Source organism: Scyliorhinus torazame, chromosome 3, assembly GCF_047496885.1.
Source record: "Scyliorhinus torazame isolate Kashiwa2021f chromosome 3, sScyTor2.1, whole genome shotgun sequence".
In the NCBI taxonomy this organism is placed as follows: Eukaryota; Metazoa; Chordata; class Chondrichthyes; order Carcharhiniformes; family Scyliorhinidae; genus Scyliorhinus; species Scyliorhinus torazame.
Window position 1 is genome coordinate 265,730,649 of NC_092709.1, and position 27,115 is coordinate 265,757,763.

Here is a 27,115-nt window from a genome sequence, read left to right on the forward strand (position 1 = left end):
GGCAGGGCCTGGTGTAGTTGGAGAGCGCGGGCTTTTTTCCAGCGCCGTGGGGGGGGGGGGGGGGGGGGGCCACACAATGGGAGGAATTGAAGGGGAGGCAGGAGTGGCCGGGGTCAGCAGGAGTCAGCTGACTTGCGGAAGTGCAATGGGGGGACTAAACCAGCTAGGATGGGTCCTAGCCGGGGGAGGGGTGGGGCGGAATTGAGTTGCTGCTGATAACGTCAAGGAGGAGCTGGAGCGAGTGGGGGGGGGAGGGGTGGGGGGTGGTGCTGGTCAATGTGTATGCTCCGAACTGGGACGATTCGGGTTTTATGCGGCGTATGTTGGGTCGGATCCCAGACTTGGAAGTGGGGGGCCTGATAATGTGGGGAGACTTTAACACGGTGCTGGATCCGGCACTGGATCGCTCCAGATCTAGGACGGGTAGGAAGCCGGCGGCGGCTAGAGTGCTGAGGGGATTTATGTACCAAATGGGAGGGGTGGACCCTTGGAGATTTGCAAGGCCGGGGGCGAGGAAATATTCATTCTTCTCACATGCCCATAAGGCTTATTCCCGAATCGACTTTTTCATCTTGAGTAGGGCGTTGATAGCGAGAGTAGAGGATACAGAGTATTCGGTAATAGCTATTTCGGACTACGCCCCGCATTGGATGGACTTGGAGATGGGGGAGGAGAGGGACCAGTGCCCACTGTGGCGCTTGGAGGTGGGGCTGTTGGCGGACGAGGTGGTGAGCGAGCGGGTCCAAGGAAGTATAGAGAGGTACTTGGAGACCAACGACAACGGGGAGGTCCGAGTGGGGACGGTATGGGAGGCACTGAAGGCGGTGCCGAGAGGAGAGCTGATCTCCATTAGGGCCCACAAGGAGCGGGAGGAGAGGGAGAGGCAGGTGGGGGAGATGGTGAGGGTAGACAGGAGATATGCTGACGGTCCGGAGGAAGGATTGTTGAGGAAGAGGCGCAGCCTCCAGGCCAAATTCGACCTGGTGACCACCCGGAAGGCGGAGGTGCAATGGAGGAAGGCCCAGGGGGCGGTCTACGAATATGGGGAAAAGGCAAGCCGGATGCTGGCGCATCAGCTTTGGAAGCGGGACACAGCTAGGGAGATCGGGGTAGTCAAGGACAGGGGAGGGAGTGTGGTGCGGAGTGGAGCTGGCATCAATGGGGTCTTCAGGGACTTCTACGAGGAATTGTACCGATCCGAGCCCCCACGGGAGGAGGGAGGGATGGGCCGCTTCCTGGACCAATTGAGGTTTCCAAAGGTGGAAGAGGGATTGGTGGCGGGAATGGGGGCCCCGATTGGGCTGGAGGAGCTGATCAAAGGGATAGGAAGCATGCAGGCGGGGAAGGCACCGGGGCCCGGACGGTTTCCCGGTCGAATTCTATAAAACATATATGGACCTGTTGGGCCCGCTGTTAGTTAGAACCTTCAATGAGGCAAGGGAGGGGGGGGGGGGGGGGGGGGGGGGGGGTTCACCCCCGCGATGTCCCGGCACTGATCTCCTTGATCCTGAAGCAGGACAAGGATCCCCTGCAATGTGGGTCTTACAGACCGATTTCCTTGCTAAATGTAGATGCCAAGGTGCTGGCGAAGGTCTTAGCCACGAGGATTGAGGATTGTGTGCCGCAGATCATCCATGAAGACCAGACGGGGTTTGTGAAGGGGAGGCAGTTGAACGCGACTGTGCGGAGACTTTTGAACGTTATCATGATGCCGGCGAGGGAGGGGGAGGCGGAGATAGTGGTGGCGATGGACGCTGAGAAAGCCTTCGATAGGGTAGCGTGGGGGTACCTGTGGGAGGTGCTGAAGAGGTTTGGGTTTGGGGAGGGGTTTGTCAGGTGAGTTAGTCTGTTGTATGAGGTCCCGATGGCGAGTGTGGCCACAAACAGGAGGCCCGAGTACTTTTGGTTGAACCGAGGGAAGAGACAGGGGTGTGCCTTATCCCCCCTGCTCTTCGCATTGGCGATTGAACCCCTGGCTATGGCACTGAGGGAGTCAAGGAACTGGAGGAGGTTGGTGCGTGGTGGGGAGGAGCATAGGGTGTCACTTTATGAGGACGACCTGCTGCTGTATGTGGCAGACCTGGTGGGAGGAATGCCGGAGGTAATGAGGATTCTTAGGGAATTTGAGGACTTTTCGGGGATTTCGGAAACTTACCAGGTGATGCAGGCGGAGGAGGAGGCCTCGGTGGTGGAGGTAAAAGGCAAGTGGGAGGAGGAGTTGGGAGAGGAAATTGAGGAAGGGACGTGGGCAGACGCCCTGGGGAGGGTGAACTCTTCCTCATCGTGCTCAGCCTCGTACAGTTTAAGGTGCTGCACAGGGCACACATGACTGGGACAAGGATGAGTCAGTTTTTTGGGGGTGAGGACAGGTGTGTTAGGTGCTCAGGGAGCCCAGCAAACCACATCCATATGTTCTGGGCATGCCCAGCGCTGGAGGAATTTTGGAAGAGCGTAGCGAGGACGGTGTCGAGGGTGGTAGGATCCAGGGTCAGGCCGGGCTGGGGGCTCGCAATATTTGGGGTGGCAGAGGAGCCGGGAGTGCAGAAGGCGAAAGAGGCCGGAATTCTGGCCTTTGCGCCCCTGGTAGCCCGGCGAAGGATTCTTCTTCAGTGGAAGGATGAGAGGCCCCCCAAGCGTGGAATCCTGGATCAACGCTATGGCGGGGTTTATTAAGTTGGAGAGGGTGAAATTCGCCTCGAGAGGGTCGGTACAAGGGCTCTTTAGGCGGTGGCAACCGTTCTTAGACTTCCTGACAGAGCGGTAGACATTGGTCAATTGGGGGGTGGGTCTTTTTCATTTTGTTATTGATATTTTATGAAAACCCTTGAATAAAAATTATTTTTAAAAAACTAAGCAGGCACTCTAACCCCTACAAACGGGCACCAGAAGTGCAGAAAACTAACCCCCATCCATCGCACTGCCAACCAAGGTGGGAAAGAATCATCCGTCCAGCCGAAAAGCCAGTAGAGATGAGGGGAGGGAAAGCTCAGCCTCTGAACAGGGAAACACTCGTGGAGGCACAGAACCAGCGAGGGTCGACCCCGCAGAGTTCCCAGCGCAGATCCAGACGCTGGTGAACAGAATGATGGGCTTCATCACCTCAGAGTCTCAGAAACCTAGGAAGGAGATGAAAAAAAACCTCTTGCCGGCTGTCGAGGCAGCAGTGGAGGCCACAACGGCCCCATGATGGAGGCAATGGACAATATGGTGTGGAGACTGGAGGCCAGGGGACGACGACGACATGGGACCTCATAAAAGCTGCCACAGACCAACGGGACCGGATCACGGCACTCGAGGACAAGGTGGTGAGGTTGGTCAAGACTTAGAAGGGGTTGAAGGACAAAGTAGACAACAAAACTTGAGAATCATGGGGCTGCTGAAGGGGACGGAGGGAGAAACCCCACAGAACACATTGCAGCTTTGCTTGGGAAGCTTGACGGCAAGGACTGCTTCGCCAAGCCCCTGGGAGATTGACCGCGCCCATAGGTCAGTTCGGCAGTTGACCTGGGTTGAGGGAACCACTACGGGCAATAAACGTGAGACTCCACAGGTAGCAGGATAAAGAGCAGATCTGGAGGTGAACGAAGAGCACAAAGGGGTGCAAGTGGGAAGGGCATCCCATCCACGTGTACCAGGACTTTGGTGCAGACCAGGCCAAGCGCCAGGTAGAATTCAACAGTGCCAAATCCACTCTGTACAAGAGCGGGGTGCAGATTTTCATGCTCTACCCTGCCAAACTGTAGATCTTGCATCAGGGCAAAGAACACGACTTTTACCCCCCTGGGGGAGGCCACAGATTTGTCTAGAAAAATGGACTGGGCAACCAACAATAGAGGGCAATGGCCAGAACATGGGCTGTAAGAATCTGAGGGGGATGGGGGCGACCACATGCAGAGGTGTGGGGGTAGGTGGGGTTAAATGGGGAATCTGACTGTTAAGGGGAGCCGCTACATTAGCAAACAGGCTGGTCTACGGAGATACAGCGAAGGAGGCTGCCGCGTACCTCCCGGGAGGAAGAACCTGGCAGGAGGGAGAGGAAAAATAGTATTTCAGGGGAAATAAAGGGCAAGATGGGGGGAAATCATAGGGGGTAGAGAAGGGAGAATAGCCAGGGGGGCAAGGGAGGACTAGGAGGGGGGCGTGCAAGGATAGGGGGATGCAGGGGGAGAAGCAGAGGTTGGGTAGTTGGGGGGGGGGGGGGGGGGGAAGAGAGAGAAAGAGTTGAGTGCTGGTTGCAACAGGTTGCACATGGGGACAGCGTAAATGAGGAAGTAATTGACGGCCATCTTGAATGAACAAGGGCAGACCCAGACGAATAGGGCCAGGCTCACACGGTGAGGCCCCGCTGAACACACACACTCTAGGCACATAGTGTTAGTGGCCCCACTAAATATCTGAAACCAGTTCAGGCGCCACTTCAAGCTTGATGGTATGTCTATACCATCTGCAAAACCCATAGGTTCACACCGGCAAAGATGGACGCCACGTCTGGAACGTAGAGGGAGGCAGAGGGACACTAAGAGTAAAGGACATGCACAAGGATGGTAGACTGCCGACCGTGGGGGAGCTCTCAGAGAAGCTCCAACTCCCAAAAGAGAACAAGCTCAGTTACTTGCAGCTGTGCGACTTCCTCCGCAAAGAGTCAAAAACATTGCCCCAGAGACCCAGACACACACTTCTGGACACAATGGTAGGGCTGGACTGGTTAAGGGATGACAAATGTAGCGACATTTATGGACGACTCATAGAAAAAGTCAGGACCCCAGTGGACGCGATCAGACAGAAATGGGTGGAGATGGGCATGGAGATAGGGGGAGGACGCTGCGTCGAGGTGCTGCACAGGATCAATTCCACCTCCTTTTGCACCGGACTACGCCTGACGCAGCTCAAGATGGTGCATAGAGCGCACCTTACTAAGACAAGCATGAGCGGGTTCTTCCCAGAGGTGGAAGATAAGTGTGCGCGTATCAGTGTGCACGGGATCCAGCCAAACACATACACATGTTCTGGCCCTGTCCCAAAATCCCAAACATTCAAGATTACTAAGCGAAGTGGAGGTCCTACTTCACTCCCTACACTGGAGTCAGCTATATCCACTGAGGAATATCAAGCAAGGAATGTCGGAAAGATGAGGAGACCTTCTCAAGACCGCAAACAAGCCAAGTCATATGACCTGATAAACAAAGATTCTTCGAAACCATCAACCAACGAACATCAACACCCTTCCGGCCCCTCTCCCTCCCCGTCCCGACAATACCCCTCAACAATATTAACAAACAATACCTTATCCCTAAGCTCCTACTTTACAATACCCTACTAAAGTACAGGCTAAGCCCCTATTCACAAACTGCTTGCGAAGAAAGCACCAATGCATTCTATGCTCGGTTCGAGCAGGAAACCAACGATCCGCTGTCGAGTGCCCCAGCAGCCCATACCCACCATCACGGCTTCTGAAGTTAGATCGGCTTTCCTGAAAGTGAACCCTCGGAAGGTGACAGGTCCGGATGGGATCTCTGATCGTGAGCTAAGAGCCTGTGTGGACCAGCTGGCAGATGTGTTCGCGGACATCTTTAACCTGTCCCTACTCCGCTCCGAGGCCCCCACCTGCTTCAAGAAGACCACCATCATACACGGTGCCAAAGAAAAAACAGGCAACATGCCTCAATGACTACTGTCCGGTGGCCCTGACTTCAGTCTTAATGAAGTGCTTGGAGAGGTTGGTCATGAAGCACATCACCTCCATACTCCCAGAATGCCTTGATCCACTGCAATGCGCATACCGCCGCAACCGGTCCATAGCAGACGCCACCTCCCTGGCCCTACACTCATCCCGAGAGCATCTCGACAAGAAGGACTCCTACATCAGACTCCTATTTATTTATTTTATTAAAATATTTTTATTGAAAATTTTTGGCCAACCATCGCAGTACATTGTGTATCCTTTACACAGTAATATAACAATATAAATAACAATGGCCAGTTTTATAAACAAGAAATAAATAATACATAAACAAAAACAAAACTAAATGGCAACTGCCTTGTCCCAGATAAATATTCTCCAAAAATATGTTTTAACAGTCCAATATACAATTATCTATAACAACAACCTATACATATTATGCTTATATATTAACATCCCTGAGACCCTGGATCCCTCTGGTCCTCCCCCCCCCCCCCCCCCCCCCCCCCCCCGCCCTGCTGCTGCTGTCTTCTTCTTTTCCATTCCCTCTATCTTTCTGTGAGGTATTCGACGAACGGTTGCCACCGCCTGGTGAACCCTTGAGCCGATCCCCTTAGGACAAACTTAATCCGTTCCAGCTTTATAAACCCTGCCATGTCATTTATCCAGGTCTCCACACCCGGGGCTTGGCTTCCTTCCACATCAACAGTATCCTGCGCCGAGCTACTAGGGACGCAAAGGCCAAAACATCGGCCTCTCTCGCCTCCTGCACTCCCGGCTCTTCTGCAACCCCAAATATAGCCAACCCCCAGCTTGGTTCGACCTGGACCCCCACTACCTTCGAAAGCACCTTTGTCACCCCCACCCAAAACCCCTGTAATGCCGGACATGGCCAGAACATGTGGTGTGATTCGCTGGGCTTTTCGAGCATCTCGCACACCTATCCTCAACTCCAAAAAATTTGCTAAGCCGTGTTCCAGCCATATGCGCCCTGTGTAACACCTTAAATTGTATCAGGCTTAGCCTGGCACACGAGGACGATGAGTTTACCCTACTTAGGGCATCAGCCCACAGCCCCTCCTCAATCTCCTCCCCCAGCTCTTCTTCCCATTTCCCTTTCAGCTCGTCTACCATAATCTCCCCCTCGTCTCTCATCTCCCTATATATGTCTGACACCTTACCGTCCCCCACCCATGTCTTTGAGATCACTCTGTCCTGCACCTCCTGCGTCAGGAGCTGCGGGAATTCCCTCACCTGTTGCCTCGTAAAAGCCCTCAGTTGCATATACCGGAATGCATTCCCTTGGGGCAACCCATATTTTTCAGTCAGCGCTCCCAGACTTGCAAACGTCCCATCTACAAACAGATCTCTCAATTGTGTTACTCCTGCTCTTTGCCATGTTCCAAATCCCCCATCCATTCTCCCCGGAGCAAACCTATGATTATTTCTTATCGGGGACCGCACCGAGGCTCCCGTCTTTCCCCTATGCCGTTTCCATTGCCCCCAAATTTTCAGAGTAGCCACCACCACCGGGCTTGTGGTGTATTTCTTCGGTGAGAACGGCAACGGCGCCGTCACCATGGCTTGTAGGCAAGTCCCCCTACAGGATGCCTTCTCCAATCTCTTCCACGCCGCTCCCTCCTCTTCTCCCAACCACTTACATACCATTGAGATGTTGGCGGCCCAGTAGTACTCACTCAGGTTCGGTAGCGCCAGCCCCCCCCCTATCCCTACTACGCTGCAAAAATCCCTTCCTCACTCTCGGGGTCTTCCCGGCCCACACAAAACTCATGATACTCTTCTCAATCCTTTTGAAAAAAGCCTTCGTGATCACCACCGGGAGGCACTGAAACACAAAGAGGAATCTCGGGAGGACCACCATTTTAACTGCTTGTACCCTCCCTGCCAGTGACAGGGATACCATGTCCCATCTCTTGAAGTCCTCCTCCATCTGTTCCACCAACCGCATTAAGTTTAACCTATGCAATGTACCCCAATTCTTGGCTATCTGGATCCCCAAGTAGCGAAAGTCCCTTGTTACCTTCCTCAGCGGTAAGTCCTCTATTTCTCTGCTCTGCTCCCCTGGATGCACCACAAACAGCTCACTTTTCCCCATGTTCAGCTTATATCCTGAAAATTCTCCAAACTCCCCAAGTATCCGCATTATCTCTGGCATCCCCTCCGCCGGGTCTGCCACATACACCAATAAATCGTCCGCGTAAAGAGATACCCGGTGTTCCTCTCCTCCCCTGAGTACTCCCCTCCACTTCCTGGAACCCCTCAATGCTATTGCCAGGGGCTCAATCGCCAGTGCAAACAATAATGGGGACAGAGGACATCCCTGCCTCGTCCCTCTATGGAGCCGAAAATACGCAGACCCCCATCCATTCGTGACCACGCTCGCCATCGGGGCCCTATACAGCAGCTGTACCCATCTAATATACTCATCTCCAAAGCCAAATCACCTCAACACCTCCCACAAATAATCCCACTCCACTCTATCAAATGCTTTCTCGGCATCCATCGCCACCACTATCTCCGCTTCCCCCTCTGGTGGGGGCATCATCATTACCCCTAGCAGCCTCCGTATATTCGTATTCAGCTGTCTCCCCTTCACAAACCCAGTTTGGTCCTCATGGACTACCCCCGGGACACAATCCTCTATCCTCATTGCCATTACCTTGGCCAGAATTTTAGCGTCTACATTTAGGAGGGAAATAGGGTCTATAGGACCCGCATTGCAGCGGGTCTTTTTCCTTCTTTAGGAGAAGCGATATCATTGCCTCTGACATAGTCAGGGGCAGCTGTCCCCTTTCCTTCGCCTCATTAAAGGTTCTCATCAGTATCGGGGCAAGCAAGTCCACATATTTCCTATAAAATTCGACTGGAAATCCATCCGGTCCCGGAGCCTTCCCCGCCTGCATCCTCCTAATTCCTTTCACTACTTCCTCTATCTCGATCTGTGCTCCCAGTCCCACCCTCTCCTGCTCCTCCACCCTAGGAAATTCCAGCCGGTCCAGGAAGCACATCATTCTCTCCTTCCCATCCGGGGGCTGAGCTTCGTATAATCTTTTATAGAATGCCTTGAACACTCCATTCACTCTCTCCGCTCCCCGCTCTATCTCTCCTTCCTCATCCCTCACTCCCCCTATTTCCCTCGCTGCTCCCCTTTTCCTCAATTGATGGGCCAGCAACCTGCTCGCCTTCTCCCCATACTCATACTGTACACCCTGTGCCTTCCTCTACTGTGCTTCTGCAGTACCCATTGTCAGCAAGTCAAATTCTACGTGTAACCTTTGCCTTTCCCTGTACAGTCCCCCCTCCGGTGCCTACGCATATTGCCTGTCCACCCTCAGAAGTTCTTGCAGCAACCGCTCCCGTTCCCTACTCTCCTGCTTTCCTTTATGTGCCCTTATTGATATCAGCTCCCCTCTAACCACCGCCTTCAGCGCCTCCCAGACCACTCCCACCTGGACCTCCCCGTTATCATTGAGTTCCAAGTATTTTTCAATGCACCCACTCACCCTTAGACACACCCCTTCATCTGCCATTAGTCCCATGTCCATTCTCCAGGGTGGACGCCCTTCTGTTTCCTCCCCTATCTCCAAGTCTACCCAATGAGGAGCGTGATCCGAAATGGCTATAGCCGTACACTCCGTCCCCCTCACCTTCGGGATCAACGCCCTACCCAAGACAAAAAGTCTATTCGCGAATAAACTTTGTGGACATAGGAGAAAAACGAAAACTCCTTACTCCTAGGTCTACTAAATCTCCACGGGTCTACTCCTCCCATCTGCTCCATAAAATCTTTAAGCACCTTGGCTGCTGCCGGCCTCCTTCCAGTCCTGGATCTCGACCTGTCCAGCCCTGGCTCCAGCACCGTATTAAAATCTCCCCCATTACCAACTTTCCCACCTCTAGGTCCGGGATGCGTCCTAGCATGCGCCTCATAAAATTGGCATCATCCCAGTTCGGGGCATATACGTTTACCAAGACCACCGCCTCCCCCTGTAATTTGCCACTCACCATCACGTATCTGCCCCCGCTATCCGCCACTATGGTCTTTGCCTCAAACATAACCCGCTTCCTCACTAGTATAGCCACCCCCCTGTTTTTCGCATCTAGCCCCGAATGAAACACCTGCCCCACCCATCCTTTGCGTAGTCTAACCTGGTCTATAAGTTTCAAGTGCGTCTCTTGTAACATAACCACGTCTGCCTTAAGTTTCTTAAGGTGTGCGAGTACTCGTGCCCTCTTTATCGGCCCGTTCAGCCCTCTCACATTCCACGTGATCAACCGGGTTGGGGGGCTTTTTTTACCCCCCCCCCTTGTCGATTAGCCATCCCCTTTTTCCAGCTCCTCACCCGGTTCCCACGCAGCTGTGTCCCCCCCAGGCGGCGCCCCCCCGCCCACCCCACCCCATTCCGGCTCCCTTCTCTCCCCAGCAGCAGCAACCCAGTAACTCCCCCCTCCCACCCCCCCCCCCCCCCGCTAGATCCCCCACTAGCGTAGTTACACCCCCATGTTGCTCCCAGAAGTCAGCAAACTCTGGCCGACCTCGGCTTCCCCCCATGACCTCGGCTCGCACCGTGCGACGCCCCCTCCTTCCTGCTTCCCTATTCCCGCCATGATTATCATAGCGCGGGAACAAAGCCCGCGCTTCCCTTTTGGCCCCGCCCCCCCATGGCCAACGCCCCATCTCCTCCACCTCCCTTCCTCCCTCCACCACCACCTGTGGAAGAGAGAAAAGTTACCGCATCGCAGGATTAATAATATAAAACTCCTCTTTCCCCCCCTTTTTCCCCCCTCTTCGCCCCCCATACTCGCCCCACCACTTTGTTTCAAACGTTCTTTTTTAATAACCCGCTTATTCCAGTCTTTCTTCCACAATAAACGTCCACGCCTCATCCGCCGTCTCAAAGTAGTGGTGCCTCCCTTGATATGTGACCCACAGTCTTGCCGGTTGCAGCATTCCAAATTTTATCTTCTTTTTGTGAAGCACCGCCTTGGCCCGATTAAAGCTCGCCCTCCTTCTCGCCACCTCCGCACTCCAGTCTTGATATACGTGGATCACCGCGTTCTCCCACTTACTGCTCCGAGTTTTCTTTGCCCATCTAAGGACCAAATCTCGGTCCTTAAAACGGAGGAATCTCACCACTATGGCTCTCGGAATTTCTCCTGCTCTCGGTCCTCGCGCCATCACTCGGTATGCTCCCTCCACCTCCAGCGGACCCGCCGGGGCCTCCGCTCCCATTAACGAGTGCAGCATCGTGCTCACATATGCCCCGACGTCTGCTCCTTCTGCACCTTCAGGAAGACCAAGAATCCTTAAATTATTCCTCCTCGCGTTATTCTCCAGCACCTCCAGTCTTTCCATACATCGTTTCTGATGTGCCTCGTGCATCTCCGTCTTCACCACCAGGCCCTGTATATCGTCCTCGTTCTCAGCAGCCTTTGCCTTCACGACCCGAAGCTCCCGCTCCTGGGTCTTTTGCTCATCCTTTAGCCCTTCGATCGCCTGTAATATCAGGGCCAACAGCTCCTTCTTCATTTCCTTTTTAAGTTCTTCCACGCAACATTTCAAAAACTCTTGTTGTTCAGGGCCCCATGTTAAACTGCCACCTTCCGTCGCCATCTTGGTTCTTGCTTGCCTTCCTTGCCGCTGCTCCAAAGGATCCACTGCAATCTGGCCACTTCCCTCTCCTTTTTCCATCCGTTTCCAGGGGGGATTCCCTTCTGGTTTACCACACAGTGCTTCTAGCCGTTAAAATTGCCGTTGGGGCTCTTATTAAGAGCCCAAAAGTCCGTTCCACCGGGAGCTGCCAAAAGGTGCGACTTAGCTGGTCATCGCCGCACCCGGAAGTCAGACCCCTATTTATTGACTACAGCTCTGCTTTCAACACCATAATTCCAGCCAAGCTCATATCAAAGCTCCAAAACCTAGGACTTGGCTCCTCACTCTGCAACTGGACCTTAGACTTTCTAACCCACAGACCACAATCAGTAAGAATAAACAACACCTCCGCCACAATAGTACTCAATACCGGGGCCCCGCAAGGCTGCGTACTTTGCCCCCTACTATACTCCCTGTACAAACACGACTGCGAGGCAAAATTTGGTTCCAACCCCATCTACAAGTTTGCTGACGATATGACCACAGTGGGCAAGGTCTCAAATAACGATGAGTCAGAACACAGGAGGGAAATTGAGAACCTAGTGGAGTGGTGCAGCGACAACAATCTATCCCTCAATGCCAGCAAAACTAAAGAGCTGGTCAATGACTTCAGAAAGCAAAGTACTGTACCTGTCAGCATCAAAGGGGCCGAGGTGGAGATGGTTAGCAGTTTCAAATTCCTAGGAGTACACATTCCAAAAATCTGTGCTGGTCCACCCACGTCGACGCTACCACCAAGAAAGCACAACAGTGCCTATACTTCCTCAGGAAACTAAGGAAATTCGGCATGTCCACATTAACTCTTACCAACTTTTACAGATGCACTATAGAAAGCATCCTATCTGGCTGCATCACAGCCTGGTATGGCAACTGCTCAGCCCAAAACCGCAATGAACTTCAGAGAGTCGTCAACACAGCCCAGTTGATCACACAAACCTGCCTCCCATCCATTGACTCCATCTACACCTCCCGCTGCCTGGGGAAAGCGGGCAGCATAATCAAAGACCCCTCCCACCCGGCCTACTCACGCTTCCAACTTCTCCCATCGGGCAGGAGATACAAAAGTCTGAGAACACGCACAAACAGACTCAAAAACAGCTTCTTCCCCGCTGTTACCAGACTCTTAAACGACCCTCTAATGGACTGACCTGATTAACACGACACCCCTGTATGCTTCACCCTTTGCCGGTGTTATCTAGTTACATTGTGTACCTGGTGTTGCCTTATTAGGTATTTTCTTTTGTTTCCTTTTCTTTTCATGTACTTAATGATCTGTTGAGCTGCTCGCAGAAAAATACTTTTCACTGTACCTTGGTACACGTGACAATAAACAAAATCCAATCCAAACTCTCTCTCATCACTCCAGTCAGCTAATCTCATCATTAGCTGGGATCCTCTCCAGTCAATGATATATAGAAAAGACAACACTTGTATAATTTTCAACGCAACGATACAAAACACACAGCAAACCCAACAACTACAAACCCTAACCTCAGTTAAAAACAAGCAATATAAAAAGCCCGGACATTAGTGTGCATAATAGAGCAAACAGGATGAAGTGTTAAACAGAGTTCAAGTTAAGTCTTTGAATAAAGGAGTTTGCTTCTTCAGGAGAATCAAAGAAATGATCCTTATGTCCAACAGTCACACGGAGGCGGACTGGGTAGATCACACCAAATCTCAATCCTTTTTGATATAGGATGGCTTCACCCTGTAAGTAATCAGTAAGGGTGCTGTCCTCCATCCCCTTCAGCTAACCCACGCTGCAGGCACTTTGTCTTTGTGACCGGTCCTTCAGGTCGCTTATTGTAGCACTCAGATTTTTGTTGGTCCCGATTACAGAGGTCAAGTCAGCTTCTAAGGATGTGAGCTGATCGCTATCGTCCGTCAAGATTGTTTCGATGACTTTCACCATGGCATCACGGGTTTCAACGACGTAGTCATTTTTTCGAATTTTACATTCATCAAAAGATTTTTAAAATTCTGCCGCCAAGGGCAGCAAAGTGGCATAGTGGTTAGCATTGCTGCCTCATGGCATCCGAGGTCCCAGGTTCGATCCCGGCTCTGGGTCGCTGTCCGTGTGGAGTTTGCACATTCTCCACACGTTTTCATGGGTTTTGAGCCCCACAACCCAAAGATGTGCAGGGTCGGTGGATTAACCACACTAAACTGCTCCTTAATTGGAAAAAATGAATTGGGTATTCTAAATTTAAATTTTTTTTTTTTTAATTCTGCCGCCAAACGTGGGTGATATTTCTCCAATTCCATCGCCACTATGCAGCCGATGTCGTCGGTCGTCAGCGGTGTGGTTGGTAGGAGAGAAAGAGAGCCCGCCCCTGCCATCTTACTTAGTACTGCGATAAGTACTCAGTACTCTGATGAGTGATTACAGCCCAAATCCTTCTTACTTTTATCTCTTTTGGCATTTTTGCAAGGTAGGTGCCTTCCTATGCTGAGTTGTTGGGTTTTAAAGTTCTTTCGATTGTCTGATGCTTTGACAAAAGGTATTTTAACAGAGATCCTCCCCGCATGTGCTCCCACCTATGTACGTCACTGGAAGTCCTCATCTCTTTCTGCCTATATCGTTGGTACCAATATGTACCACAATATCTGTCTGTTTCCCATTCAGTATGTCCTGCAGCTATTCAGTGATATCCCTAACCCTGGGACCATGGAGGCAACATATCATCCTGGAGTCTCTTTTGTGGCCGCAGAACCGCCTATCTGTCCCCCTTACAATTGAATCCCCGACCACTATAGACCTGACATTCTTCCTCCTACTCTCGTGCAGCAGACCCACCCATGGCGTCATGAAGTTGGCTGCTACTGCTCATCTCCCCCAACAGCATCCAAAGTGATACATCTGTTAGAAAGGGGGATGTCTACAGAGGACTCCTACATTACCTGCCTTACTCTATTCTGCCAGGTGGACACCTTTAGTAATCACAGACTGGTCCGAGGCAAGTGGATAAAGAGAAGCTTGTTTTATTGCAAAGTAATAATGTGTACAATACTCTTTAGATCCCAGCCGGGTCTAAAGTGTCGGTTCAAAGTCTGACAGGCTTTTATATCAATGTCTAATACCCTGTCCATGGGCTCCCCGCACCTCAGCGGGGGACCTTGTATTCAACGAGGCTCATGGGGAGACTAATTGCTCCAAACATGTAGGTCTTGTGCAGATTATAACATCACCCATGCCATTTCTGTCTGTTTAATCCTCACCTGCGGTATGACCATCTCACTCAATGTGCTGTCCACGACTTGCGCAACATCGTGGATGCTACAGTGAAACCACCCTCAGCTCCAGTTCCAAAATGCAGTTAGCCATTGCTGCAGCTGGAAAAACTACCTGCACATATGGTCAGCAGGGACAACTGAAGCTTCCATGATTTGTCGTATAGCATAGGAGGAGCACATCACAGGTGTAAGCTTTCCTCCCATGACTACCCTCAAGCCCCTTATTTATTCCCTTTTTAACAAAAAATATGTTTTTATACAAGAATACTATTAACTTACCTCCCTGAAGCGAACTTTACTTCCAATACCTACTTTTTCTTATATTACTTTATTATAATAACCCTAACTTGCACTTATTTGTGTTGTTTCTCAGTTAATTTCTTCCTCCAAAAAAACACTTTTTAAACTCACGACTGCAACACTGACACGGAGGTCCAGAAGAACAGGAAATGAAAATGAAAATCGCTTATTGTCACAAGTAGGCTTCAAATGAAGTTACTGTGAAAGGCCCCTAGTCACCACATTCCAGCGCCTGTTAGGGGAGGCTTGGGAATCCAACCTCAGTGTTTATGAAACTTAGCTGTGTTCCGTTGCTGCCTGGACTGAGCTCTGCACTCGGTCTTTTTAGCTTCACATTCTCCTGGTTTCACTGAACTCCCTGTTTTTCACCCAACATCAAAAGTACTCTCGTTTAGCCAAGCAGCACTCACCATGCAGCAAAAATGAAGAAAACCTTTGTGGAAACACATGGATTTTTATAAAAGTGTACAGCTGCATTAATTAAACATACTTATTAAAAACAATTCAAGTTTAGCTGTCCATTTTGTGGAATATTTGAAATGATTGTTTTGCATTTCCATCAATTTTGTTTTCGAGTGCTTGTCATTTGCACCCCTCTGGGCTCTTTTGCTCACTCACCACTGAGAAGTTCAATCCAGCTTTGCACTGCTTCTGGAGGCTGTGTTTCCTTAATATGTTTCAAGGCTTCATCAAGTAAAACATCTCCAGTAGGAGTATCTGACTTACAGATGACCTAAGAGAAACAAGAGCAAAAAAGCCAAATTTTTAAAATTAATTTCCAAAGCTTTTATATGGCTTGTTAATAATCTGCTGCATCAAATGACAGCTGCGTCTTTGTAGTTTGGCAAATCACACGTTCACAATGTATGAGTGGGTGCAAGGAGAAAATGGATAGTAGGCAGACCTAGATGTGGTGAGAGAATGTGCCCGTATGAGGCAGATAATTTAAATTAATATTTTACACTTGACAGGGACATGTTCACACCGTGCAAAGTTGCATGCTTTAGATAGCACAGTGGGGCAGCACAGTGCTTATCACTGTTGCTTCACAGCTCCAGGGTCCCAAGTTCAATTCTCGGCTTGGATCACTGTCTGTGGGGAGTCTGCACATTCTCCCCGTGTCTGCGTGGGTTTCCTCCAGTTTCCTCTCTCAGTCCACAGATGTGCAGGTTAGGTGGACTGGCCATGCTAAACTGCCCTTAGTATCCAAAAAAAAGTTACTGGGATAGGGTGGAGATGTGGGCTTAAGTAGGGTGCTCTTTCCAAGGGCCTGTGCAGACTTGATGGGCTGAATGGCCTCCTTCTGTACTGTAAATTCTATGATAGTAAGGTGGCTGAGCAAAAGGATGACTTGGTGTTAGAGTGCAAGAATGATTGAAACTCCATGACTTCAAGATTATTTCGAACGCGAGTCAAATGTTGGATGTATTGCCAGGGTATTTAAATATAAAACAAAGAAAAATATTCTACTCGGTCACTGTCAAGCCCGATCTAGATTAGTGTCCTATTTTTGTTCAGTCATGATGGGTCATATAGCGGGGCACATTAGAACATAGGAACAGGAGTACGCCAGGGAAGTGTCTCCCCACTGAAGTGTTGCATATTTCCCACTTGTCTCCACTTTGGGCTGGACTCATATCATGTGTTGTATTCTCTATTCTGCTTTACCTGGATGCATAGTGTTGAGTAAAGAACACAAAACTTTGTTAACGAACAAAACTATAAATTTATTACACTACTAAGATTCGTTCACATTCCTAAAGTAGAAGGTTATTGTATAAAACTATGCTATCTCTAACTTACAGAACTCTCAAGTATGCAACTGCTCTCTATGCCTGACACTCTTCGAGCTCTCTCTTAACTCCTAATCATCTACTAATCCCACAATCCCCTAGTCACATGATATATAGGACTGTTCAGTGGTTCAGGCTAGTGGTAAGAATCATTATCATTAACTTGTTAACTCTTTACAACCCAGTCAATATACATATCATTACATCATAACCATTAAATTCTACCCGGTTATAACCTGCCTGCTTACCATTAGCTGGGGACTAATGACAATCCCACAATCCTATGGGAGTATGAGCTTCCCCAATGAGGGGGGGGCGGAGAAACCATTAGTAAACTCCAAGTATAAATAAAGCTGGCTAAAATATATATATATATATATATATATATATATATATATATATATATGTATATGTAAATAAATGTTATTACTTTGTATCCTTAAAACTCATGCTGGATTCTTCGTGGCCCTCACAAAACTGGCGACGAGGATTAAAGTGAACAGCTGTCTACACTGCTGAAGCCACCTCCCTGGATTTTTGTTGGATACAGGTTGGAAGTTGTTTTCTATTATACCATGCCTCTGTACGGATGTTTGGATGTTTGTGATGCTGTGCTGGAAAGCTGGAACCAGTACGCACAACGGATGCGTTACTATTTCCGGGCAAACAATATCACTGAAAACGAGCGCCAGGTGGTCATATTGCTCACCGCCTGCGGCCCGCATACGTTTGGGGTGATTAGGAGACTTACGTACCCAGCTGCGCTGGACACCAAAACGTTTGATGAACTTGTGAATATAGTGGGGCAACATCTGAACCCAACCACGTCCATGGTAGTCCAGCGTTACCGGTTTAATACCGCTGAGAGGACCCCTGGAGAATCCCTTGCCGATTTTCTATCGAGGCTACGCAGGATTGCGGAGTACTGTGACTATGGTGAGACCTTGTCAGAAATGTTACGCGACTGTTTGGTTTGCGGTATTAACAATGCGGCCACCCAGAGAAAGTTGTTAGCTGAGCCAACATTGACTTTTCAACAGGCCATTCAAATAGTATTGTCCCGAGAGAGCGCAGAACGAGGAGTGCAGGAGCTACAGGGAATGGAAGTGCATGCCTTGGGGCGCAACCCCTTCTTTCCGAAAACGTCCCCCCCCCCCCCCGCAATCCTGCGGTACCTTGGGCGAGGCGACGTCCAGACCGACGCCAGTGGCCGTCGGACATTCCTCCCCGAAGGGAGCCTTTTCCAGAACCAAGGATGAGGAGCCATGTCAGTGTCAGACTTGTACGCGCCGACCACGTCACGGACGCCGGTCCTGGGGGCGCCGTCGTTCCGACCGAAACTGGGACCAGCCCAGGGGCCGTACCTTCCATGTGGCTGAACCTGCGGCGACTACTCCTGAGGACGTGGAGGCGGAGGATGACTGCCTGCAGCTGCATTGTGTGGCAGCTCCCTGTGTGGCCCCCATTAAGGTGACAGTACGGGTCAATGGTCACCCGCTTGAGATGGAGTTGGACACTGGCGCAGCGGTCTCCGTGATCGCCCAGAGGACATTTGACCGCATCAAGCAGGGCATACAGACCCTTACATTAACCGACTCACAGGCCAGGTTGGCCACCTACACGGGGGAACCACTGGACATTGCAGGAACTACAATGACCCCTGTTGTTTATGGACGCCAGGAGGGGCGTTTCCCACTTATCGTGGTGCGCGGCCATGGGCCCAGCCTGTTGGGTCGGGACTGGTTGCGCCATTTGCGGTTGCAATGGCAGCACATCCTCCAAACAGTTTCTGAAGGGTTGACTGAGGTGCTAGGACGATACCCAGATGTATTCCAGCCTGGTTTGGGGGAAAATAAAAGGGGCCGTAGCCCGTATCCAAGTCGAACCAGGAGCCACGCCGCTCTATTTCCGGGCGCGCCCGGTGCCTTCCGCCTTGCCCGAGAAGGTAGAAGGGGAGCTCACTCATTTGGAGAGTTTGGGTATTTTCAGGCCCGTCCGTTTTGCTGACTGGGCAGCACCAATTGTACCTGTAATGAAGCCAGATGCCACAGTTCGCTTGTGTGGCGACTATAAACTTAGTGAATACGGCTTCCCGACTCGGCCGGTATACAATGCCTCACATAGAGGATCTCTATGCAAAGCTTGCAGGCGGACTCTCCTTCACAAAATTAGATATGAGTCACGCCTATCTACAGTTGGAGCTGGACCTTGCCTCCCGACCATATGTAACGATTAATACACTCCGGGGCCTGTATGAATATACACGGTTGCCCTCTGGAGTATCCTCTGCCTGCGCTATTTTTCAACGTGTTATGGAGGGCATTTTGAGAGGTTTACCACGTGTTGCTGTCTACTTAGATGATGTTTTGATTACAGGGACGTCGGAGCAAGAACATTTGGAAAATCTGGAGGCTGTCCGTAGACGCTTTTCGGAGGCTGGAGTCCGTTTACGTCACACAAAGTGCGTATTTCAGGCAAAGGAAGTAGTCTACCTAGGTTATCGGGTGGACCGCGAAGGTTTGCACCCCTTCGCAGAGAAGGTGCATGCGATTCAACAGGCCCCTGCCCCGACTGACACTTCGCATCTTCGTTCTTTTCTCGGTCTCGTAAACTATTACGGGAAGCTCCTCCCCAATCTGGCAACTACGCTGGCCCCGTTGCACCTTCTGCTGAAGAAAAATCACACCTGGGTTTCGGGTCAGCCGCAAGAAACCGCTTTCCGGCGGGTAAAGCAACAATTGTCGTTGTCTGGGTTACTAACCCACTATGATCCTGGAAAGCCTTTGCTCGTATGATATTGGGGCCATCCTGTCCCACAAGATGGAGAACGGGGCCGAGCGACCGATAGCTTTCGCCTCCCGCACATTGACGGCAGCGGAGAAAAAGTACGTGCAGATCGAGAAGGAGGGCCTGGCAGTGGTTTTTGCGGTGAAACACTTCCACCAGTACGTGTATGGCCGCCATTTCACTATCGTGACTGATCATAAGCCTCTGCTGGGACTTTTCAGAGAGGATAAACCAATACCGCCCATTTGTTCCGCACGGATCCAGCGCTGGGCTTTGTTACTTGCTGCATAAGAGTATTCTCTGGAGCACAAACCAGGAACGCAGATAGCAAATGCCGATGCACTGAGCCGATTGCCGTTATCGACCGGCCCCATGTCGACCCCCACGACCGGTGAGGTGGCTGCAACCCTAAATTTTATGGACACCTTGCCTGTCACGGCATCACAGATCCGTGAGTGGACCCAGACGGAGCCAGTCCTGTCAAAGGTTCGGCACATAGTCCTGTATGGTGGGCAGCATAGACAGCTCCCAGGCGAGTTGCGGGCATTTTCCTCCAAGCTGTCAGAATTCAGCGTGGAAGACGGCATCCTCTTGTGGGGGACGCGTGTGATTCTCCCGGAAAAAGGCCAGGAACTGATACTAAGAGACTTGCACACTGGGCATCCAGGTGTGACCAAAATTAAAATGTTGGCCCGGAGTTATGTCTGGTGGCCATGCCTCGACACCGACATTGAGAAGGTGGCCCAAAACTGCTCCATTTCCCAGGAGCATCAGAAGCTTCCGCCGGCCTACATCACTGGGAATGGCCAGGGCGGCCTTGGGCACGCTTGCATGCAGATTTCGCAGGCCCTTGTCAAGGATCCATGTTCCTTCTACTAATTGACGCCCAGTCTAAATGGCTAGAGGTGCATAAGATGCAGGGGTCAACGTCCTGCGCAACAATTGAAAAGATGCGTTTGTCTTTTAGTACGCATGGCCTCCCCGAGGTGCTGGTCACGGATAACGGCACTCTATTCACGAGTGAGTAGTTCGCGAGGTTTATGAAGGTGAACGGCACATATCCGCACTGCCCCTTACCACCCGGCTTCAAATGGGTTGGCAGAGCGCGCAGTGCAGACATTCAAAAGACGCCTAAAGAAGCAGTCTTCCGGATCAATGGACACAAGACTGGCTCGCTTTTTCTTTACGTATAGGACCACCCCCCATGCGGTGACTGGGGTAGCTCCCGCAGAACTCCTAATGGGCCGGAGACTTCGCACCCGATTTAGTATGGTTTTCCCGGACATTGGCGCAAAAGTACGCCGCACACAAGAACGGCAGGGACAGGGATTTTCTCCGCATCGGCCGGTTCGGCAGTTTACACCCGGTGACCCAGTGTTCGTTCGGGATTTTGCTGGTGGTGCCCAGTGGGTTCCTGGCGTAATCTTTCGCCAAACGGGCCCTATATCGTACCAGGTGCAAGCCCAGGGTCGTCTCCAGCACAAACATGTAGACCACGTTCGGTCCAGAAGACTATCCCCTCCAAAGATTCCCCGCCCCTGGAGCTCATTTCTACAGCCGCAGAAACCAGAGACAAGGGAAGGTAGTCCTCACAATCTTCCACTGGTGCCTCACTCAAAGCCTGCGCAGGTCGTTAAAGAACCGAATGGAGATAGAGACGCTGACATGACGGAGGCAGCAGACTGACTCCGGAATTTAGACACAGGACGCATCAGAGGGGGAATCCTCGGGTCCATGGGCGGTGGATGTACAACCGTTACGCCGTTCATCACGGAAGCGCCGGTCTCCGTCTCGTTACACGCCGCCTGATCCAACGCCGCGTGCAAATGGTGTCCGGCCTGCGGCAAAACGAGTCCGACGCCCTCCTTCGCCAGGGTCTTTGGTGGATTCCTTGGACTTTGGGGAGGAGGGATGTTATAACCTGCCTGCTTACCATTGGCTGGGGACTAATGACAACTCACAATCCTGTGGGAGTATGAGCTTCCCCAATGAGGGGGGGGCGGAGAAACCATTAGTAAACTCCAAGTATAAATAAAGCTGGCCAGTTTGGAACCAGCAGGAAAGAGTGTGCAGCAAGGGAAGTTGCTGCTGCTGTTTATATATGTTACTGTAAATAAATGTTATTACTTTGTATCCTTAACTCGTGCTGGATTCTTCGTGGCCCTCACAAAATACCCCTTGAATCATGCATTAAATTTGACTGTTTTAATACAGGATGAAGAACTACAACTAAAAAGTAAATACATAGACATCCCAAGAAGAATCACTAGTGAAAATGGGAAAATGGTCTGCAATTAAGTTTGATAAAGGAATAAAACACATTACACATACCTTGATCATACCTAAATGACCATTTTCTAAGGAAAATTCCAAATTAAATCTCAATCTTCCACAGAGATGATTGCCTCCTCTTCCTTTAGCAATCTACAAGTTGGCCCAACCAAACTCCCTTGTTGCTTTGAGATAACTCCCCTGCTCTTCTTTGAAATAGTGTCATAGGAACCTTTATATCCAAATTTCTGTTTAACATCTCATGTCCCTCAGTACCGAATTATTGCCTCAACCTAGATTATTACATTTAAGTCATGGAGTGGGACTCAAAACCACTACCTTCTGATCGAGGCAAGAGTATTACCTATGGGCCACAGTTGACAGATGAGAATTAACACATGTAGTGGCTTCCTTTTCTAAAGGAAGCTGGAACACCAAGTTGAAATGGCAAATCAATACCCATACCTCCAATTGTCCTGCATGAAAGAAGCCAGGCTAAGGTAATTAACAGCTAAGTCGTATACCTGACTGGCAGTACATACCAATAATCTTGTATGTTAAGACGTAAGGCACTAGTATGCAGACTTTGTATCCTCACTGTAACCAAGTTAAATACGATATGTGCCATCTGCCACAAAAACATCTGCAAGCATCAAACAGCAAACTTGGGTACAGCCATGACAATAATGGTCAGCTGTAGACTCAAGCCCGACTCCCAACTCTTCCCAAGGAATATCGCAATCCTATTTGGTAAAGGGGGTATGGCATAGCAACCAGAAACAACCATGTATCCAACCATCTCATGCTCAGTATTCACCAAAGAGAAGAAATTGGTAGATGTTGAGTCTGGAGAAGGGTGTGTAGATAGCCTGGGTCACATTGAGATCCAAAAAGACGAGGTGTTGGGTGTCTTAAAAAATATTAAGGCAGATAAGTCCCCAGGGCCTGATGGGATCTACCCCAGAATACTGAAGGAGGCTGGAGAGGAAATTGCTGAGGCCTTGACAGAAATCTTTGGATCCTCGCTGTCTTCAGGGGATGTCCCGGAGGACTGGAGAATAGCCAATGTTGTTCCTCTGTTTAAGAAGGGTAGCAAGGATAATCCCGGGAACTACAGGCCGGTGAGCCTTACTTCAGTGGTAGGGAAATTACTGGAGAGAATTCTTCGAGACAGGATCTACTCCCATTTGGAAGCAAATGGACGTATTAGTGAGAGGCAGCACGGTTTTGTGAAGGGGAGGTCGTGTCTCACTAACTTGATAGAGTTTTTCGAGGAGGTCACTAAGATGATTGATGCAGGTAGGGCAGTGGATGTTGTCTATATGGACTTCAGTAAGGCCTTTGACAAGGTCCCTCATGGTAGACTAGTTCAAAAGGTGAAGTCACACGGGATCAGGGGTGAGCTGGCAAGATGGATACAGAACTGGCTAGGCCATAGAAGGCAGAGAGTAGCAATGGAAGGATGCTTTTCTCATTGGAGGGCTGTGACCAGTGGTGTTCCACAGGGATCAGTGCTGGGACCTTTGCTCTTTGTAGTATATATAAATGATTTGGAGGAAAATGTAACTGGTCTGATTAGTAAGTTTGCAGACGACACAAAAATTGGTGGAATTGCGGATAGCGATGAGGACTGTCGGAGGATACAGCAGGATTTAGATTGTTTGGAGACTTGGGCGGAGAGATGGCAGATGGAGTTTAATCCGGACAAATGTGAGGTAATGCATTTTGGAAGGTCTAATGCAGGTAGGGAATATACAGTGAATGGTAGAACCCTCAAGAGTATTGAAAGTCAAAGAGATCTAGGAGTACAGGTCCACAGGTCATTGAAAGGGGCAACACAGGTGGAGAAGGTAGTCAAGAAGGCATACGGCATGCTTGCCTTCATTGGCCGGGGCATTGAGTATAAGAATTGGCAAGTCATGTTGCAGCTGTATAGAACCTTAGTTAGGCCACACTTGGAGTATAGTGTTCAATTCTGGTCGCCACACTACCAGAAGGATGTGGAGGCTTTAGAGAGGGTGCAGAAGAGATTTACTAGAATGTTGCCTGATATGGAGGGCATTAGCTATGAGGAGCGGTTGAATAAACTCGGTTTGTTCTCACTGGAACGAAGGAGGTTGAGGGGAGACCTGATAGAGGTATACAAAATTATGAGGGGCATAGACAGAGTGGATAGTCAGAGGCTTTTCCCCAGGGTAGAGGGGTCAATTACTAGGGGGCATAGGTTTAAGGTGAGAGGGGCAAGGTTTAGAGTAGATGTACGAGGCAAGTTTTTTTACGCAGAGGGTAGTGGGTGCCTGGAACTCGCTACCGGAGGAGGTGGTGGAAGCAGGGACGATAGTGACATTTAAGGGGCATCTTGACAAATACATGAATAGGATGGGAATAGAGGGATACGGACCCAGGAAGTGTAGAAGATTGTAGTTTAGTCGGGCAGCATGGTCAGCACGGGCTTGGAGGGCCGAAGGGACTGTTCCTGTGCTGTACATTTCTTTGTTCTTTGTTGTTCTAAATCCTCTCCATTTAGCAGCCAGAATGCTGAGCTGTTCTGTTATTTGCATGCAGATTCATGCCTAAGAATTGACTTCCTTTTCTCTACATCCTAATCTATTGATAGTATTTGTCAAGATTGAAAGTGGAAAAGGTTGAATTGCTTTCTGAGCCTTCTCAAACATGATTAGCATTTTTGTCCCATTGCAATCACTCCGCTTTACATTTCACCTATTTGCAACTTTCCACTCCTGTTTGTCTGCCCCTTTCATCCAGAGCTGACAATAATTACTCAAAATCTTGTGACATTGACAGATGAATCTTCTGACAAGATTTGCACCCATCCTCAAATCATTTACAATTTGCATTACAGCAGATAAAAATATGCACCAATATCTGAGATGCAAAATTGCCTCCAAATAAGTAACTAAATTTTGAAACAACTTTAAAGAATTGGAGGAATGTCCTACTAGTTTTTCTAACTACCCAAAGCACATTTAATTTTTTTTTTTTTTTTTTTTAAATCAGACTCAACAACCTTTAATTCCTTCAGTCTCAATGAGGCATCCAAAACTTCTGTTTTTATAAGCTACATGGCGGTTTTTCTGCATGAACCTCTTTTTGCACCATTATCTTGGGAGAAATGCTATTTCTATTTTGAATAATTACTCTGTTGCCCAGGCCTAAACTGTTTAAGTCCTGTTTGCCTAGATTAAATACCTCTCAATAAAGTATATAATAATAATAATAATAATAATAATCTTTATTATTGTCACAAGTAGGCTTACATTAATACTGCAATGAAGTTTCTGCGAAAAGCCCCTAGTCACCACATTCCGACGCCTGTTCAGGTACACAGAGGGAGAATTCAGAATGTCCAAATTACCTAAAAGCACGTCTTTTGGGACTTGTGGGAGGAATCCGGAGCACCCGGAGGAAATACACACAGACACGGGGAGAACATGCATACTCCACACAGACAGTGACCCAAGCCGGGAATCAAACCTGGGACCCTGGAGCTGTGAAGCAACATTGCTAACCACTGTGCTGCTGTGCCTGAGAGGAAGAGGAATTGTAAAAAGGAGCAAAACATTCCATGGCTAAAAAGGAAGTCAAAGAGGACAAAGGCAAAAACTAGGGCATACTCCCATACTGCAAAAAGCTAGTGGGAAGCTGGAGGATTGGGAGAACTTAAGGTTCAGCAAAAGGCTGCTAAAAATAAAATCAAAAAAGAGTTGAGGTGAACTACAAAAGGAAACTAGTGGAAAACGTAAACACTGATACCAAAAGCTTCAATGAGTTTATAAAGAGGAAGAGAATAGCTAAAGTCAATGTTGGTCCTTCAGAGGACGATACTGGTGAGGTAATAATGGGGAACACAGATGGCGGAGGTACTAAACCTTTGCCTCGGTCTTCGCAGTAGAGGATAATAAAAAATTCCCCCAAACTGTAGTTAATGCAGAGGAACTTGGTGCAAGAACATCACGAGGCATTGAATAAACTATTGGGATTAAAGGCAGGAAAGTCTCCGAAACCTGATGGCCTGCAACCCACTGTGTTAAAGGAAGCAGCACCAAAGTGCGGTGGAGTCTGAATCATTAAATGGTTTCAAGGAGGAGATTAAAAAACAGTTTAAAGGGATATGGGGAACAGGTCGGGAGATGGATTTGAGACCAGGAAGAGATCAGCCATGATCTGATTGAATGGCGGAGCAGGCTCGAAGGGCTGAATTGTCGTCTTCTGCTCCTAATTCCTATCCCACTGCATTCGCCGACTTACATTGGCTCCCGGTCAAGCAATAACTTAATTTTCAAATCCTCCATGGCTTTGCCCATCCCTATCTCTGTAATCTTCTTCAGCTCCAGAACCTTTCAATATATCTGCACTCCTCGAACTCTGGACTCAAGCATCCCCGATTTTAGATCACTCCACCACTGCTGGCCCTGCATTCAGTTCTGGCTAAAATATTTTATGAAGCATTATAAATTTCAACAAAATAAGCAACCACACACCGAGTCCCTCCATGTTAACAAGATCCGTCACCGGGCTACCAGTGAGGCAAAGGCCAAGACATCGGCCTCTCTCGCCTCCTGGTTTCCCAGGTCTTCTGACACGCCAAAAATCGCCATCTTGGGACTCGGAACCACCCTTACCTTCAGTACCTCCGACATGACATCAGCAAACCCCTGCCAGAATCCCCTAAGCTTCGGACAAGTCCAAAACATATGGACATGATTCACAGGCTCACCCGCACACTGCCCACACTTATCCTCCACCCCTTCAAAGAACCTGCTCATCCGGGCCACAGTCATGTGCGTCCTGTGGATCCATCTTACACTGTATCAGACTGAGCCTGGCACACGACAAGGACGCATCTCAGGACGTCCTCCCATAACCCAGCCTCCAACACCCCACGCAACTCTTCCTCCCATTTTTGCTTCACCTCCTCTGTTGGGGCTCCCTCACAATCCATAAGCTCTTTATAGATTTCCGATACCTTCACCTTCCCCAATCCCACTTTTGACACCACCTTATCTTGTAGCCCCTGGGGCGATAGGTGCAGAAAAGTCGATACCTGCCTCCGCACAAAGTCCCTCACCTGCAAGTAGCGAAATCCAGTCGCACTGGATTGGATTGGATTTGTTTATTGTCACGTGTACCGAGGTACAGTGAAAAGTATTTTTCTGCAAGCGGCTCTAACAGATCATTAAATACATGGGAAGAAAAGGGAAGAAAATAAAATACATAATAGGGCAACACAACATATACAATGCAACTACAAAAGCACTGGCATCGGATGAAGCATACAGGGTGTAGTGTTAATGAGGTCAGTCCACAAGAGGGTCATTTAGGAGTCTGGTGACAGTGGGGAAGAAGCTGTTT

The 27,115-nt window shown here is 49.6% G+C and overlaps 1 protein-coding gene across 2 annotated transcripts in view; it reads right to left on the bottom strand.

Moving 5' to 3' along the window:
- Positions 1 to 27,115, bottom strand: part of golph3a (golgi phosphoprotein 3a) — a 184,583-nt gene that overhangs the window by 50,547 nt on the left and 106,921 nt on the right. For both annotated transcript variants that reach the window (XM_072497208.1, XM_072497207.1), the window contains one exon: positions 15,510 to 15,624. In XM_072497208.1, the coding sequence (XP_072353309.1) occupies positions 15,510 to 15,624 (115 nt within the window). The remainder of the gene's footprint in view (positions 1 to 15,509; positions 15,625 to 27,115) is intronic.